Source organism: Lepidothrix coronata, unplaced genomic scaffold, assembly GCF_001604755.1.
Source record: "Lepidothrix coronata isolate B3197 unplaced genomic scaffold, Lepidothrix_coronata-1.0 Scaffold51, whole genome shotgun sequence".
Classification (NCBI taxonomy): domain Eukaryota; kingdom Metazoa; phylum Chordata; class Aves; order Passeriformes; family Pipridae; genus Lepidothrix; species Lepidothrix coronata.
The window spans coordinates 118,915-135,393 of record NW_016690231.1 but is presented as its reverse complement, the minus strand read 5'-3'; the positions used below and the strand labels follow the sequence as shown (position 1 = coordinate 135,393).

General features: G+C 40.7%; 1 protein-coding gene across 2 annotated transcripts in view; it reads right to left on the bottom strand.

Moving 5' to 3' along the window:
- Positions 1–1,069: 1,069 nt before the first annotated feature.
- Positions 1,070–16,479, bottom strand: part of TOP3B (topoisomerase (DNA) III beta) — a 91,209-nt gene continuing 75,799 nt past the window's right edge. The window contains exons 3-19 of one of the 2 annotated variants that reach the window (XM_017815488.1): positions 15,395–15,524; positions 14,570–14,701; positions 13,461–13,567; positions 12,558–12,632; positions 11,462–11,658; positions 10,287–10,443; positions 9,183–9,296; positions 8,215–8,305; positions 7,221–7,375; positions 6,938–7,043; positions 5,632–5,778; positions 4,740–4,913; positions 3,791–3,919; positions 3,416–3,565; positions 2,896–2,996; positions 2,469–2,670; positions 1,070–1,587 (exon numbers count right to left, since the gene is read on the bottom strand). In XM_017815488.1, coding sequence (XP_017670977.1) covers positions 1,106–1,587; positions 2,469–2,670; positions 2,896–2,996; positions 3,416–3,565; positions 3,791–3,919; positions 4,740–4,913; positions 5,632–5,778; positions 6,938–7,043; positions 7,221–7,375; positions 8,215–8,305; positions 9,183–9,296; positions 10,287–10,443; positions 11,462–11,658; positions 12,558–12,632; positions 13,461–13,567; positions 14,570–14,701; positions 15,395–15,524 — 2,649 coding nt within the window. In that variant the 3' untranslated portion in view covers positions 1,070–1,105. The remainder of the gene's footprint in view (positions 1,588–2,468; positions 2,671–2,895; positions 2,997–3,415; positions 3,566–3,790; positions 3,920–4,739; positions 4,914–5,631; positions 5,779–6,937; positions 7,044–7,220; positions 7,376–8,214; positions 8,306–9,182; positions 9,297–10,286; positions 10,444–11,461; positions 11,659–12,557; positions 12,633–13,460; positions 13,568–14,569; positions 14,702–15,394; positions 15,525–16,479) is intronic. The other variant, XM_017815489.1, reaches the window with a different exon arrangement.

Below are 16,479 nucleotides of genomic sequence, written 5' to 3'. Positions count from 1 at the left end.
ACCTTTGTAGGGACTTGTCTTTCCTCTCTGTTGCCAGTAAATCCTGTGTCAGGTTGCTCTGCACATTCTGTGTTCAAATGCAGCAGCCTCTGAACTCTCATCCAAACACAACTAGTACTGACGCTGTTTTGGGGGTACAGGTGACACAAACTGTACTTGACCAGACAACCAGACGTGCTCAGCCATGCGCACATGGAAGGAAAGGAGAGAGTATTATATATTTGTACAATTAGATTTTGCAATGTTGTACCCAGTGTCACAGTGGTTAGATACAGCTCCACACAAAACCATGAGGATAGCCTCCTTTTGATAACAGAACTAGCCAACACTGAAATGATAATTGGGGGAACAGACAGTACAAGCTGTATTTCATCAGGTATGATCTGCTGTGTGACCACAGAGGAAAAGAAGCGCAGGGGTACTCAGTCTGTCCTCCAGCAGCAGAAGATCTCATTTAACTGGGCCTCATTGACCAGAAGATACTAACTTGGCTGCACAGGTCGTAAGTTGGGAATCGCTGCTCAAGGCAGATATTCACTTTCACATTTATAATTTCCATCTTGCAGGTCTCAGCATTATTCACTTATGAAGCAGAGTGACAGATTTGAAGTAGTGCTCTTGCTATTGCAGATGTAATTTAAAAATCTGACAACTACTAGTCATTTATTATTTTTGAAGACTCAAAGTCAGATGAAGCAAGTCGCATGCCACACTTAAAGACTACAGCAGCATAACACTGATCTTAATCAGTTCTTATATTCCTGGCACTTGTATCGCTGACAAAGGCACCAGAAATGACAGAAGAGAGAAATTTCATTTCCCTTCTACCAGCCACAGGTAACAGTCCATGTAGACTCCTTGAGTGTCCCTATTGTTTGTGAGCTCTCTTTTTATCAATGAATCCCAATCAAAAGCTTAAAGGTTTACTCAGTTACTAATGGATCATCCAGAAAAATTTGTTTTATGATTAAATCAAGGCATACAACAACTTATGGTTTTCTAACTGTTCTAAGAACAGGAAAGCAGTGAAGATTAAAAACACTTAAAAATGAACTCTAAGAGAAACAAATTTTTGTATGAAGTTTATTTTACTGTTGTGTGGCCATTACACAAAGTAAGCAGCCAGAGCTGCCATTTTGTCCTTGGGTTTCTTTGGGTTGACCCTTCCTCCAGGTCTCCGGCTTTTCCCCCTTCCGCGCCCTTGCCTTTTCCCTTGTCCCCCTCGGTGCATGGGGTGCCTCATGGCTGCATGTTTCAGCTCCACCAGATCTTGGAACACAGGGTCACAGAACACGCAGCCGGAGTGCTGGGTCTCATCACCGGGTAGAGGAGATTTGGCTTTGTTAAAATCCACGTCCACGAGCCCAGCCTCACACAGGTCGCAGGTCTCCGGCGACACCCGCACCTTGTGGGCGTTCTCAAAGAAGTGCACGACGACGTTGCACTTGTTGCAGGCCATCTTCCACTTGGGCCCCGACGTTGAGTCCAGCACCAGGACCCCATTCTCACACTCAACGCACTGCCCAATTCCAAGCATGCTAAGGGAATGCTGGCATGTGGGGTGGGTGCATTCATTACAGCCCATTCCTAGCAGGAGAAGAGTAAAACTATACCACAAGGAACCCATTGCACTACTCACACTACACAGTTTGGAGGAAGTGAGACACAGAAGTCAAAAAACTTAGTATATTATATGTTTTCAAAATCACTAAAGAATGAAACTGTTCCCAAAATAGCAACTTGCCTCTTCACACATTCAGAATAATCCCTTTTTCAAAAATTTCTCTGTAATGACTTTCAGAGTTGCCAGATACTGTCGCCGTACACTACAGGCAGTTTAGACATGAGTGATGAAATTAGTGAAAACTAATTACATTTTCAATTAAATGTATGGCTTCTAGCTAACTGCCACTTTATATTTGAACTACTCACTGGTAGTCCAAGACATTTTTAATTAAAAGATGATAATAAAATATATGCCGAAAAGCTCCTGTTACTCAGAGCTTCAATGCACTACTTTAAGTAACTTTTTGTCTCACAGCTACCAAAGTAACTGTAACTTTAACCCCTTCTTATATCCTTCAACAGCTTTTGACACATCATTTAACTCAGTATCATAACATTCTCAAGACCTGGTCTTCATCTAAAGTCCTACCCAAGCCTACTCCAATTTGCAAGGTGTCAGAATCTGTGTCTTTCACTGCATGCTGAGTGTTCTGAAGGTCACCTACAGTGCCTGCAGGTAAATTAATTTCTTACTTCTTTTATAAAGAAAAAAATTGTAAAAAATTAATTAACTAGTAAATTTTGGTAAGTTTGATGTGAATTTTAGGTATCCAGAATCTAATTTGAACAGCACTTTCTTACTAAGCAACGCTGATTTTAGAACTCCTAAAAAGCACATTGTAGGGACTGTACCCGATTTATTTCAAGTGTGGGTGATATCTGCATGTTTACAGAATTCCTACCTTTTTTCATGTCCCTGAAAGGAGGATGGTTGTAACAGTATGGACACAGTGGATAGCTCTTTCCTCTGGATCCAGATGACCACAGCACCAGCTCAAAGTCATCTAGGGGACAACGCAGCTCTTTATAGAGTTTAATGGTACCGTTCTGTGGGAGACTGTAGGTGTCATCACAGTGGGAGCAGTGCAGGCGACTCGGCTTGGCCTGGAAACAGAACACAAGTCTTCTGAATAACTTCTTTACGACTTGCAGTACATCCAGCTGGAGCTGCTTTCTGATTTGTTCCCCATGGAAAAACTCCATCAGGCATTTTGTTTCAGAAACGCGCTTTGAGAACAACATTTTAACCCAAATTCAATAATAGAAAAGGAGTTTCTACTCAATGCCCCGCCCCCAGCAAGTGAAATTCAAAGTATGAAGTAAACTTACCTGAATATACTTCATGAAACGATGGCATTTACCACAGCGGGAAAGGGGTTTTCCCGTGGCAGCCAAGGGTGAAAAAGAAACTTCCATCAGTTCATCCATACCTGCAAAAGAAATAATCCCATTTATGTTAGAATTCTAGTTCTTAAGAGGAAACTTGAACAAAATCATCTACAAGACCCGTCAAGAAGTCAGAATTAAAGTATTTTATTCACAATGCCCTTCCTTGTTTACAAAGACATTTTAAATACACTGCGTTTTACACTGAGCATGCACAAACCCTAGGTTCTGTTAGTCTCAAGTTTTCAAAAACTCACCACTACACAGACACAAAATAAATCTGCAGTACAGTTTTGGAGACAGGATTCAGTCCATTTCCCTTTGGAAAGCAACTTACTTTGAAACTTCCAGTCCTGGTAGGACTTTTCAGAAAGCCTAAAACTTTGAAAGAAACCTAATATATAAGTATTTTCTATGCAACAATCAAATAATTGTAGGGAACTCTGCATGTAAAAAGTTTTACCTGCAATAGAATCCACAAAATAGTGAAATTTCCTTTTGAAAATGTCAAGGGTGTGCTCCAGGACCTGATGATAATTTGCTTTACCCAGAGCTATTAAGTTGAGTTGCTTCTCTACAGCACTGCGGATCGTAGGGAGAACCAATTCTGCATCTAACAGAAAACCAGAGACAGCAGCAATGCAAGGTTAAAAATGGAGGTAGGAAACTGTCATCAAAATAAACACACAAGTTTTAATTATTATAGTCTTTGGTTAGTAATACTTTCCTGGATACACTGTTTTGAGACAGAAATGCTACTTACACAATGACAAGAGCCCTTGAGATAGTGAAGGGAAAAGAAGGCAAGAGAATGGAAAGGGAAGAGTATTTAACTGACCTATTTTGTAATAACCATGAACCAGAACAATGCCAAGGTTTGTAGGCTTTAGTCTCCGACCACTCTCCACTGTGACATAGTTTCGCTGGCAAATGTTGTTAATGTGGACTGGAATACTGGCATCAGTTCCTGGCACACAAAGGAAAACAAAAGATCCATCTTGAACAAAACAGAGTTGTCATCAAATTACTCACTTCTGACTTCTCCAGTTTAATGTCAAATTGTAGGGCTCCTAAGACGGCTTAAAATTCAGATACCTTCTTACTGTTACCCAACTTCCAGTGCGTAGCTACTCTCTCTCCAGTAACTCTGATGTTCCTTTGCAGTTCTTAGAAGTCTGAAACATATGTCTTAACCTTAATCCTTTCATTTCTTCCAAAGAATTACTATTGGGAAGACACTTATTCTCACAATCATTTATTCTGGAAAAACACGGTGGAGTAAGAGGCTATATTTGCTCTAACTGGACAAACTTCATAAAAATACCTCAAAGGAAACAAGTCAGATTGATAAAGAAAAGTAGCATTGTGGTAAATGGTATAATAAGATATAGAAGGATTACTGAAGACAGCAAAGCTGAAGCAAGCTGTAAAGACAAGAAATCATTCCTAAGAATGGGGAGGTGCTTCCTTCTCCACACATCAGCTCTTTCAGACAGAGAAGTGACAAGGATTTGTTATGAAAGGATACTGCTTTCACAGGAAACCTTTGGCCAGAAACTACTGAAAATAAGGATAAGAAAGGGAAAGGAGTGTGGGGGAAGAAACAATCTACCATCTGCTGAGAGGAGCTACAGGCACTGGTTTGAAGGGGAAGAGATTATCACTGCATCTACCCAAATGCATGCTGAGGTGTCATTACTGACAGAGAGGGTGCAGAGGAGCAATTGTGACTCTTTGCACCCTTGGTGGATGTATTACAGGATAATGTAAGTTTAACAAGTTCCTACCAATGCCATGCTTTTCCATCAGAGTGATCAGTTCTGCTTCTGTCAGGTAATCAGGGGGACTGGTTTGCTTTTCCAGCAACTTTATTTCACCAATTGGAAAAAGATCTCCTTTCTCACAGCGGGGAAGGCTCTCTTCTAATGGGATGCTGTGCCACGGCATAATTTCTGTGAACCCTGGAGGTAAAGAAAGACAGAAACAAGCAATGAGGGCTTATCTCCACAGCTTTCAGAAAGCCGAGGTATATGTTTCTAGTTTTAACATGGATTGCATTTTACAGATCAAAGTTATGACGTGTCTGCCATACCAAGCAGAAAATATGTGAGGTCAGGAATGCTGAGGAAATACAGAATCTCAAGACAGTATCTCTCACTACACCACATCAGATACATTTTTTGTGTGACTTCAATCAGTCTGATGACTGAAAAAAGCAAATAGTTTACATGAATGAAAGCACAGTGCCAGAATGATGGGAAGAGTTTCTTAAAAAGGAAATACAGATAGGAAGTCATATTAATGCAATAAGGACTATTAGGCCAGTTTACCATAAAAATCTCAGTACTAGTGCTACATTCTTTTTACAGAGGCCCAAGAAAAAAATCTGCCTTTGTGTAATTTATCTCCCACAAGGCATTTATTGTCTGCAAAAAGGCTGGTCTTCACACTGGCAAACGTGGCACTAAATCTTTGAGACTACTACATGAAAAATAAGACTTTTCCTATCATAACTGCAGTATGGAAATGAAGACAAGATTTGCTCTCTGGTTTTGACAGACCAAAAAATGTCTTCAAAATTGCAGTTGTCCCCAACGCTCCACTTTTATATACTTTCAGTGTATCAATGGGAAAAAAAATTAAATCTGTAGCCAACTACTTACTCCTGATTAGTTTTACCTGGTGAAGTTACCACCTTTCCAACACAGGTGAATCGTTCAGGGCCAATACTGAAGGCAATGGTGGTTTGCAGGTACTTGCAGTCAGCACTGACAGTGGCAATGAAGTGCCGAGTTATGTACTCGTAGAGCCGCCACCCGTCTCCACCTGGGGATTACAACACCTCAGCCATGGAACTCCAGTCCTGCAGATTCACATAAAATCTACTCTAAAAAGTACCAGTTTCCCACAGGTATCACAGGAAAAACTGGCAGCTAAAAGAAAGTAACATTCAAAAGTCTGTCCAGTTCCCCTTTAAAATTTCCTGCCTATGTCACAGGCAGGAGCTGCAGATGCACTTGCAGAAGAACTGCCAATTTAGCCAGCCCCTCTCCCAGTTTTGCAATGTGTTTGAATGAGAGGGCAAAGTAGGAAAGACTTTTCTATTTTTGCTAAAATAAAGACATACAAACAAAACCAAAATTATCTACTGTTTAGTGCCCCTAGAGACCACATTATAACGTAAACCATAAAATGTGATTCTGGTGGCAACTGCCACTCGGGGCAGCTTAAAGAGATCACTCTAAAATAATACTTATTAACACTAATACACAATTATTTGCAAAACAAAGTTTCATTATTCACAATCTACATATAGGAAGTGGAATATTTGAAAGGTTACACTGCTATGAATAACTCCTAGTTCTTAGTCCTGTGCTTTGCATATTTTGTCTTGCTGTGTTTAAAGAAAAACGGCCATTCAGTAGCCCGTACAATTACTTAAAATTTTAAAGCATTTATTTTTTATCAGAGATAATTTCACCATAGGTATCAGTTTTCTACAACCATCCTAGCTATTCTTAATAAACAATACAATTCATTCACTACACTTAGAACCTTAAAGTCCTCTTTTGAGGGAGCACAGTGTACAAAAAGTCAAATGTTATATTTTAATATAAAACCCAGAAACCATACAGACTAAATTAAAATGCAGTTGAAGTTTGGCTTACAAGAACAAAAATACAGTAATGTTTCCATACTTGGAAGCTACTATTCTGGGGCAAATTTCTCCTAGAAAAGTAGGCATTAAGTTGTTTTTTTCTTAGCAATACTATAGTCCTGAGGATCAACTACCAAAGAGCAGAGCAGCTCCGAACTTCACTGTCACCAGAAGTTTTACTGAGGATCGAGTTTGCTCTCTCTTCATTTCCTGCCATTCAAAGAATTTTATTTTCTGTTGAAACTCAGAGAGTTTCAAACTGGCACCTACACCTCGAGGAACTAATTTCTTCACACAGTGTCCCAACACGACTGAATTTGCCTGTACCTAATTCTGCTTCTGTTGCAGCTCTCATTGGGGTGATGGGAGGATGGTCTCCTGCATCATGGCCTTTCCTTGGATGATTAATGCCTTCTGATAGCAATGCATTTACCTGGGTGAAGAAATTGCTTACTCAGATCCAATCCATAACAATACAACATCCATAAACAAAAGCAATTAGGATATTTATCATTTCCGAAGGCCTATAGGTTTTAATACACCAAATAAGATTTATTCTAAACACACACTAGCGAATGATGCTAGTACAGGTTTTGCTTCATGTACTCACAGTTTCTGCCCAGTAAGGATTATTGGCTTGTTGTCTCAGACATCCTTTCAAGTCAAAGTTTTCTGGGTAATGGGTGGTTTCTGTTCGAGGGTAGCTAATATAACCCTGAGTATAAAGACGCTCTGCTATTTGCATGGCATGTTGTGGACCCATTCCTAAGTGGGATAGGACAAAACAAAAATCATCTACACATTCATTGTGATTATGGTTTGCTGCATCTTAAAATATACCTTATCCAAGCACCCAAATAAATCACAGTTTGTTCTTTCTGTATTCTGTCACCTTGATCTTCCCAAATGTTTCACTTTTGACAAGCTTTCTAAACTTGATCCTTCTCCCAAAATCATAGAATCATGGAATCAGCCGGGTTGGAAAGGACCTCTGAGATCATCAAGTCCAATCCTTGATCCACTACTGCTGCGGTTACTAGACCACGGCACTAAATGCCACATCCAGTCTTATCTTAAAAACTTCCAGGGACAGAGAATCCACCACTTCCCTGGGCAGCCCATTCCAATGCCAGATTACCCTCTCTGTAAAGAATTTCTTCCTAATACCTAACCTAAACCTCCCCTGGCACAGCTTAAGACCATGCCCTCTTGTCTTACTGTCAGGTGCCTAGGAGAAGAGACCAACCCCCACCTGGCTACACCCTCCTGTCAGGGAGTTGTAGAGAGTGATGAGGTCTCCCCTGAGCCTCCTCTTCTCCAGGCTGAACAGCCCCAGCTCCCTCAGCCTCTCCTCATAGGACTTGTGTTCGAGTCCCTTCACCAGCCTTGTTGCTCTTCTCTGGACCTGCTCCAGGACCTCAATGTCCTTCCTGAACTGAGGGGCCCTGAACTGAGGGGCCCAGAACTGATCTATAATGATCTAAATGATCTATTATAAGGAGAGGAAAGTATCAAACTACATTTTATATGTCCTTGATTGTTTCATTTGCGAAGCCAAAATATTTTGCTTTAAAACAGTGTGAAAATCTGAACTTTGCACATACCTAAAGCAGCACTGGCCACTCGTAGCATTTCTACCGTGTTCAGAGCCAGTGGTCTCTGCTTCACCTTCTCTTTTTTACTCACAGATTCTACCTAGAAAACAGCATTTTCCCAGTAAAAGTTCTGAAGTTTCCTAACTGGTAAATGTATGATTTCAGTCATGACTATAAACACATATCATACCTACCATTGTCTACTCTTGTATCTGCCTTGTTTTCTTAAAACAAGCCACTAATATATTTTTACTTTAGAAAATCTGACTGGAGATAATTTTACCAAGTTCCAAAGTTAAAGTCCTAAAGATCCTTTGTGCTAAAGACTAGATCAGGTCTATAACTGGGAATGCAGCAAGGCAGCCTATTGCTGTCTTTACTTCCCATTTACCTCAGCGGCACATACTTTCAGTGCTACAAGGACTTAGTGCTCATGGCCCTAACTATAAGGATCCAGATTTTTAAAAGCTCCAGGCAGTCTTTGAACCTCGATGTCTAAAAGCACTGAAATCCAAACATATTGTCAAACAAATATTGAATAGAGCAGAGCTATAAGTTAATTGGCTATAAAGACTGTACCATACACATGATTAAAAATTTAACTGCAGGAATATTGCCCTACACATAATTAAACTCTAATTTGTACAATGTCCCATGGGAAATAAGAGGTCAGCTTGGAGAGATCTGAACAGTATTTCCTAGCAGGTTTAGTAATGAAGAGTTCCTATCAGGAGTGATGATCACTTCTAAAGTCAGTATTAAGAAGAGGCTTCTGCTGAGATGACCACATCAGCACACGAACTACAACAAAAAAATCTCTTGCTTTTTATTCTCATTCACACAAAGCTGAACAAAGTAAAAAACAAGATACATATACTCTGCACTCTGTAACAAAGACAAACAAAAACCCCCAATATGCAGTAAATGAAATATTGATGTGAAATATGGGTCTACTGACACTTGGTAAATATTCTTACCCTTGCTTCTTTTGACATCTTTGTTATATTCAGGAACATTTGAGCAACTTCACGATCAAACACTCTCACTCTATCCCAATCTAAAGTGAGAGAACTTTCTTTTTCAGGGTTCACCTATTGGACAAAATAAAAAAAAATCAATTCCCACCAACTCTACTACTGGAAGTGTGAGAATGCATATTCCCAACAATAATCCAGCAAGCAAATCCTAGGACATAAAGGATTTGTTAGGACAAATTTAGGACAGATTCACACTACGACAAGTGATTCAAACACACAGTTCTGCTCCTCTTCACAGGGGCTTTTGAGAAAGGTGGAGCACTTCGAGTTCTGGGGGCTGGAGAGTGACCGTAACTATTCCTGCAGTGAACTAAAATACTATCCTTGTTTAGAGAGAACAGTAAAGGCTGAAGTGGGCAGAAATTCAAAGTTTACCATTTTGATGGCATGCTAGCATTTCCTAGCATGACACGAGACACATCAGAAGAGATGACAGTAGACACCCAATTTCGTCTTTTTTTTTTTAACCTTTAAAATCTAAAAATGGCAACTTTTTACCATGCATCCCTTATTTGTTTAAAAAATCCCTGTGATCACAAGCTGTTGGTTTGCTCTCAGAGCTTGGACAGCAGTGAGGCTGTAAAACTGCTCTAAGCCACCAAAGTACTCTGAGCATTCAGTTGCCAGTTAACACAATGAGCATTTTATTTGCTTTAAAATTCTAACACTCAGTAATGCCAATGTTTGTTCGCAGCCTAATTAATTCCTGAATTCAGATTAACAACAGTCAGTCCAAGGACCCCAGGGAACAAAAGAAAACCATTTTAAGTAGTCTTTTTGGCTGAATCTAAGCTTAGACGATCAGCACTGAAGAATTCTTATAAGCAGTAGACAACAGCCACTTTAATACAAAACTGACATCCTGGAATCTGTTCTTGAGAGTGTTGACACATGTGAACAGAATGAGAGCACATGAGTAAACTATAGGCATTGTGAATTCCCGTCAGCACCTTCAAATTTATGAATGAATGAAATGAAAATACAAATGCATTTTTTTTGTAAAAATATATGTCCTCATATATAAACAAGTACTGTAACACTTACTTTAGCTTGCAACACCCAGTAAGTCTCAGGCTTAAATGACTGGATTTTGTCATGCCGTTCAACACAGAATCCAAGTGTTGGGGTCTGACATGGCCCAAAGGAGATGAGGGAACTGTCTAAATTCCCATATTTCCCCTGAAAATATTTAGTCTGAAACCTAAGAGAGGGGAGAAAAAAAAACAGACTAGGAACAAGTATATTAATATCCTCATTCCCATGAAAAATTTTTCATTAACATATACACACAAATACGAGAAATCTATAAAAGCATTCAGGCACTAGGAAAAAAGCATTCTGAGAAACACCATCTCTTACAGCTAATTAAGTCACAATCACTTTGCCTCACTGAATCCTGTTTATTCCCAAAGAAATGTGAGAGAACATTATAGCATAAAATCATACCACATTTGCCAATAGTACTTTACCCAGTTCAGGTAAGTCCACACACAACCTTTTCATTCTTTTTATTTGTCTGTGCATAAAATTGTTCAGTTTGGGGCTGGACAGAATCAGCCAGTAGTGTTCTGAGACATATTCTGGGGTGTCCTGCGTTAGGCTGTGGTAGAGTTAATCTTCTTCATAGGGGCTGGTACAGGGTTGTGCTTTGGATTTGTGCTGAGAACAGTGTTGATAATTCAGAGATGTTTTCACTATTGCTGAGCAGGGCTCGCAGAGTCAAGGCCTTTCCTACCTCTCACCCGACCCCACCAGTGAGCAGACTGGGGGTGCAAAACGAGTTGGGAGAGGACACAGCCAGGACAGCTGATCCCAACTGACCAAGGGGGTATTCCAGACCATATGACACCATGCTCAGCATATAAAGCCGGGGAAAGAAGGAGGAAGGGGGGAATGTTAAGAGTGATGGAGTTTGTCTTCCCAAGTCACCACTGTGGGTGTCCTGGGGATGGCTGAACACCTGCCTGCCCATGGGCAGTGGTGAATTCATGTCTTATTTTGCTTTGCTTGTGTGTGCAGCTTTTACCTTACCTATTAAACTGCCTTTACTCTCTACCCATGAGTTTTCTTATTTCTACCTCTGATTCTCTCCCACTGCCCCACTGGGGTGGAAGCAGTGAGTGGCTGTGTGGGGCTTGGCTGCCAGCTGGGGTTAACCCACGAGTGGACAGAACCATTCCTTAGCCTTCCATAAAACCTTTTGTGATCTGTGCTGTCACCTTGTGAATGCACAGCCAATCCTCAGATCCAGCTCCTGACGGGCATCCACGGACAGAGCCTCGTTGCGATTAGGTTCTCCCAAGCGATTCATGGCATTGCAGATGTCTGTGTCAGTGATGGAGCTGAATTTAGCTCTGTAAATCGACCTTTCCGTGCCACGAGGTTTGTTCATGACAGGAAGAACAGCATCAAGAACCTAACGAAAGTAAGATTATTTAAAAGATAAAGGGTTCAGTCAGGTTTCCTCTCTAAAGAAACCAACACTCTCCACAAAATATTTGCCTATATGACACTACATAATTCAGCAAGATGTCATGTCAATACACTAACTGATAGGCCAGAGCAGTATTTGTCCATCCACTCAAAAGTGCATTAAGGATTACCAAAACTGAAGGATTTATTTACCATACAGCAACCGCTGGAAGCAAATCACTATTGTTGGCCAAGTACAAAGACATTCACCAGTGCAGCTGCAGCACTTTTTGATGAACATGTACCACTTTCTCTCTGGGTTTATTCTACGTATTGCTAGGGCCAAGCAATGATACAATGGTATATAAAGAACTTAAAAGAATTACTTGATAAAATGTGCTTCTTTAAACAAAAACAAAAAACCCCAAACAAATACTCTTAGTGGAGACTTCTGGAAATAGGATGTTAAAAAAAGTCTTAAGAAAGTTTTAGTTCTATGTTTTTACATACAGAAACCAAATTCTTGCAGGCAGCCTACACTTAAAAGCAGCCTCGGTGCTCTAAAGCATCTAATTGCTTAATAAACAAAAGATAACAGAGATGAAGTTTTACAAGGACAGAAAAATAACTACTCCAGCTGTGTAATACAGACCAACTCTGAAAGCACTGGAATGTTCTAACATTTAGGAGACCTGACTGTTATCTCAGATGAGCAACATCTCTGAAATCGATTTTTACTCTTTAACTGACATCTTACAGTGTTCAAAGCACGTGAGTTTTTCCACCAAGGCCCTCCACGCCTTTAGTTTGAATTTTACTGTATACTCATAAACCAATGCATTGATAGTATTGTCACAGACAAATATATTACAGTATTATATGTCTTAAAAAGAGACATCTTACTTCAAAACAGATGTTTTCTCCTTCTTTATCACAATCCAACCACAAGACAATACAATCACAGCCTCTTCCCTCCACCTGTGAAAAAAACTAGCAGAGTTCTTCAGCAACAAAAACAGCCCACCTTCCCTCTCTGTTTTGAAGTACTGGAGATAATTTACTCAGTGCTAAAAGGATTGCAAGAATTAACCAGAAGTAATAAGAAGTCACCAGGTACCCAAACAGCGGTTAAAGAGAGGAGCAAGCTGTACTCCATGGGACCAGAAAACTGCATATAAGATGCTTTTCTGAAAATAGTAAGCATAGCTCTATAGCAGTGGAAGTCTCCTGAAACAGCTCCAGTCTGCATGCACAGCCTCAGGCATAGCCCCTTCCCTTTCTGGGCCCTCATTTCCAGATATAAAAAAAAAAAAAATCCAAAAAACCCTAACACACAAACAAACTGAAGAAACACTTTCCTAGTTCATAAAGATACTTCTAAGTCTAAATTTGTCTGACAGAAATAATTTTTTCACCACATATACTTGCCCTTCAGACAACATATTATTTTGTAAAAGCAACCAAAGTCCTGCTTTCCTCTCAGCAGGACGTGTGAAGGGCGAACAATAACCAACACACTTATTTTAAAGAAGGCATTTATAAGCTCTGCCTTGTACTTGCTGTTAGAAACTAAACATCCATCTAATTCTACAATTCTGAAAGGCAGGATATCAACAATGCAACAACTCAGAAGGCAAAGGTAAAAGCGAATTTAACAAGGCAAGGATTTCAGACAGCATAAGAACCAGCAAAATAAAAAAAAATAGATGTAACTGTGACGAAAACCTGCTCCTTGCAGGGGAGAAAATCCTAATTTAAGAACATAGAAAAAGATCTTTCTGAAATACTACTCAGAAGAAAGAATACCTGTAAAAACTTCACCATGGTCAGTTTGGGATTAGCTTCTTTCTTTTCTGTGGGAGCTTTGCTAAAAAGTTCTGCTGGATCCACCTTGTCCCAGCTGTTATATTTTCCTGAAAAGCAAAAGTATATTAAGACATATTAAAAAACCCCACAAACAAACAACAAACAACTTTATTTTGCAAAACACTTGACTTTCAAAATTTGTATGGAAAATTTTCTCCCCTAACAAATCTTGCTTTATTGCATATCAAGGGTCCCCTTAGCTTTTTCTGTGAATTGCATCTATCATTTAGAAACATGAAATGTGAAGGAAAAAAAATACTGTTCATCTTTCAGAAATTTTAACATGGGCTATTAAAACACCTTCTGTTGTACAATCAATTGATCAAGGGGAAGGGCTATATTTCCTTCTTTATATATACATACACATATATATCATGTATATATACATATGACATGACCACTGTAGTCTGTTTTACTGTTCATTACATGGCCAGTTATGTCTCAGCCCTAAAGTGCCCTGTGCCATCTGCTCATATCAATGCATTTGTTCATTTTCATTTCTCTCAAGTAATGTCAACAATATTGCTCAGCAATTACACAAAACTGTACTTCTTTAAAGTACTGTGTAAGTAAAGTTCTGAGGTTATTATAATTAGAAGAACTACAACAGTCACATGACTAGTCCAACGTTTCAGAGCAGGCTAGTGACAGGATTCTTTGTGCATAATCCTTACCAGATCTCTGTTTTGCAGTAATGCGCTATAATGCTTAAGAAAATATCCTTTTGGGGTCTGCGTTCTTTAATCATCTTTCATCCTAAGTACCAAAACACTTTTCCAGATAGGCAAATTAAGCCTCATCTCCCCTCATTTTCCAGGGATGTAATTCAGGCATAGAAAAGACAAGTAACATGACTTAGTCATGCAAAAGAACTAGAAACAAAAATATAGAACTGCTGACCACAAGCAATCTTTTTGTTCTCCTTTTCTTGCTCCTTCTCTCCCAAAAATCCTTTCTCATTTATTTCCAAAATCAGTATTTTCCTATTAGGAATCCTTGACAGCTCTACAAGGTACTAGCAGCAGTTAAAATATCTTATGAACAAATACCTATGAAATCCAAAGTCATGACGTGACCACACACAGATGTCATCTTGAAGTGGGCACTCTGTCCAATAAAGGATCCTGTGTATTCATGCACAGAGCAGGCACCATTCAATCCCTTGCGAGAGGACATGTTTCCTGTGAAAATAAAACCATAAATACCAATGAGATTAAATTAAACAGCTATTGAAATGAGTTATTTTGTGTGAAATTACTTTCCCCTTTTCTTAGATCTTTGTTCCTGATCACAAAAGTCTACTTATGGATCAAGGTTTTATTTCAGTTAACTACCACTTTAGGCCTTTTTTAAAGTATATTTCATTTTCAAGTTAAACTATACACTATCTCCTCCATCTTTTCCCTCCCACCAGGAAACCTTACAAAAATATAGACAGTTTCCTAGACGGCACAATTATAATCAACTAATTTTATTTTCTGCGTAATTTACAAAACTTTTACTATTGCTTCAAAAATCTCAGAACAGCAACTTGCTACTCGATTGGCACTTTCCAGAAACCAGATGCACTAACACACATTACAGCAATATTTCAAAACCACGTTCCTTTATTATTGAAGCATCAGCCTATAAAACCAAACAGAATGTGACGGGACACCCAGCTCTTTTATGAACTGCAACCTGTCCCAGATGGCACCTGCCCTGAGACAACCAAGTCGCTGAACAGGGTAATTCTTAACCTCCCTGCAAGGACAGCAAACCTGGGAACCCTCGCAGACGCTTCCTGGCGGCTCCCACACCTCTCCCGGCGGGGCTGTGCCTCCGGAACGCTCCCGCTGCCACCGGCACAACAGGCACAGCCGCACCCGTCCTACCTCTCGAGAGGATCTTGGCGATGGATTGCGCCAGGGATGGCTTCTCCGCCACCATCAGCACGGTCTTCATCTTGGGCTGGGTGACCCGCGGGGCCGGGCCGGGGACGCGGGGGCGCGGCAGCTCCCGAGCCTGAGGGGACAGAGCATCAGCGCGGACACCGCGGCGGGCGGGCACCCACAGACCCGCACTCGCGGGACCGGACCCGCTCCCACCTGAACTCTGAGAACAGAGCGCGGCCAAGGAGCCACCGCCCGCTCCGCCGCGCTCCGCCCCGGGCCCGGCCCGCTCCGCGCCTCAGCGGGCCGCCATGTCCGCGTCACTGCCGGGTCACGGCGCCGGAAGGCGCGGGCGGGCGGGTCCGCGGCGGCACGGGCGGGCGCGGCACACACAGGCATAAACACAGATACAAATGCAGACAGACACATGGATACACACACGGGTACAGACACATGGATACACACACGGGTACAGACACATGGATACACACACGGGTACAGACACATGGATACACACACGGGTACAGACACATGGATACACACACGGGTACAGACACATGGATACACACACGGCTACAGACACATGGATACACACACGGGTACAGACAGACACATGGATACACACACACACACATACACGGCTACAGACAGACACATGGATACATACACACAGAGATATACACACACACATAGAGACAGATACAGACATAGATACATACACACACACATACACATAGATACAGATACAGGCAGACATATGGATACATACACACGCACACACATACACACACGTACACATATACAGACAGACACGTATACATACATACAGACACACACACAGACACACACACAGACACACACATGCATATACAGAGAGACACATGTATACATACAGACACACACATACACGTATATAGACAGACACCTGTATATACATACACACACATACACACACACATACATACATACACACAGACACACTTACATACACATGTATACATACAGGGACACACACATACACATGCATATACAGATAGACACGTATACATACAGAGACACACATGCACACACACACATACACACACACA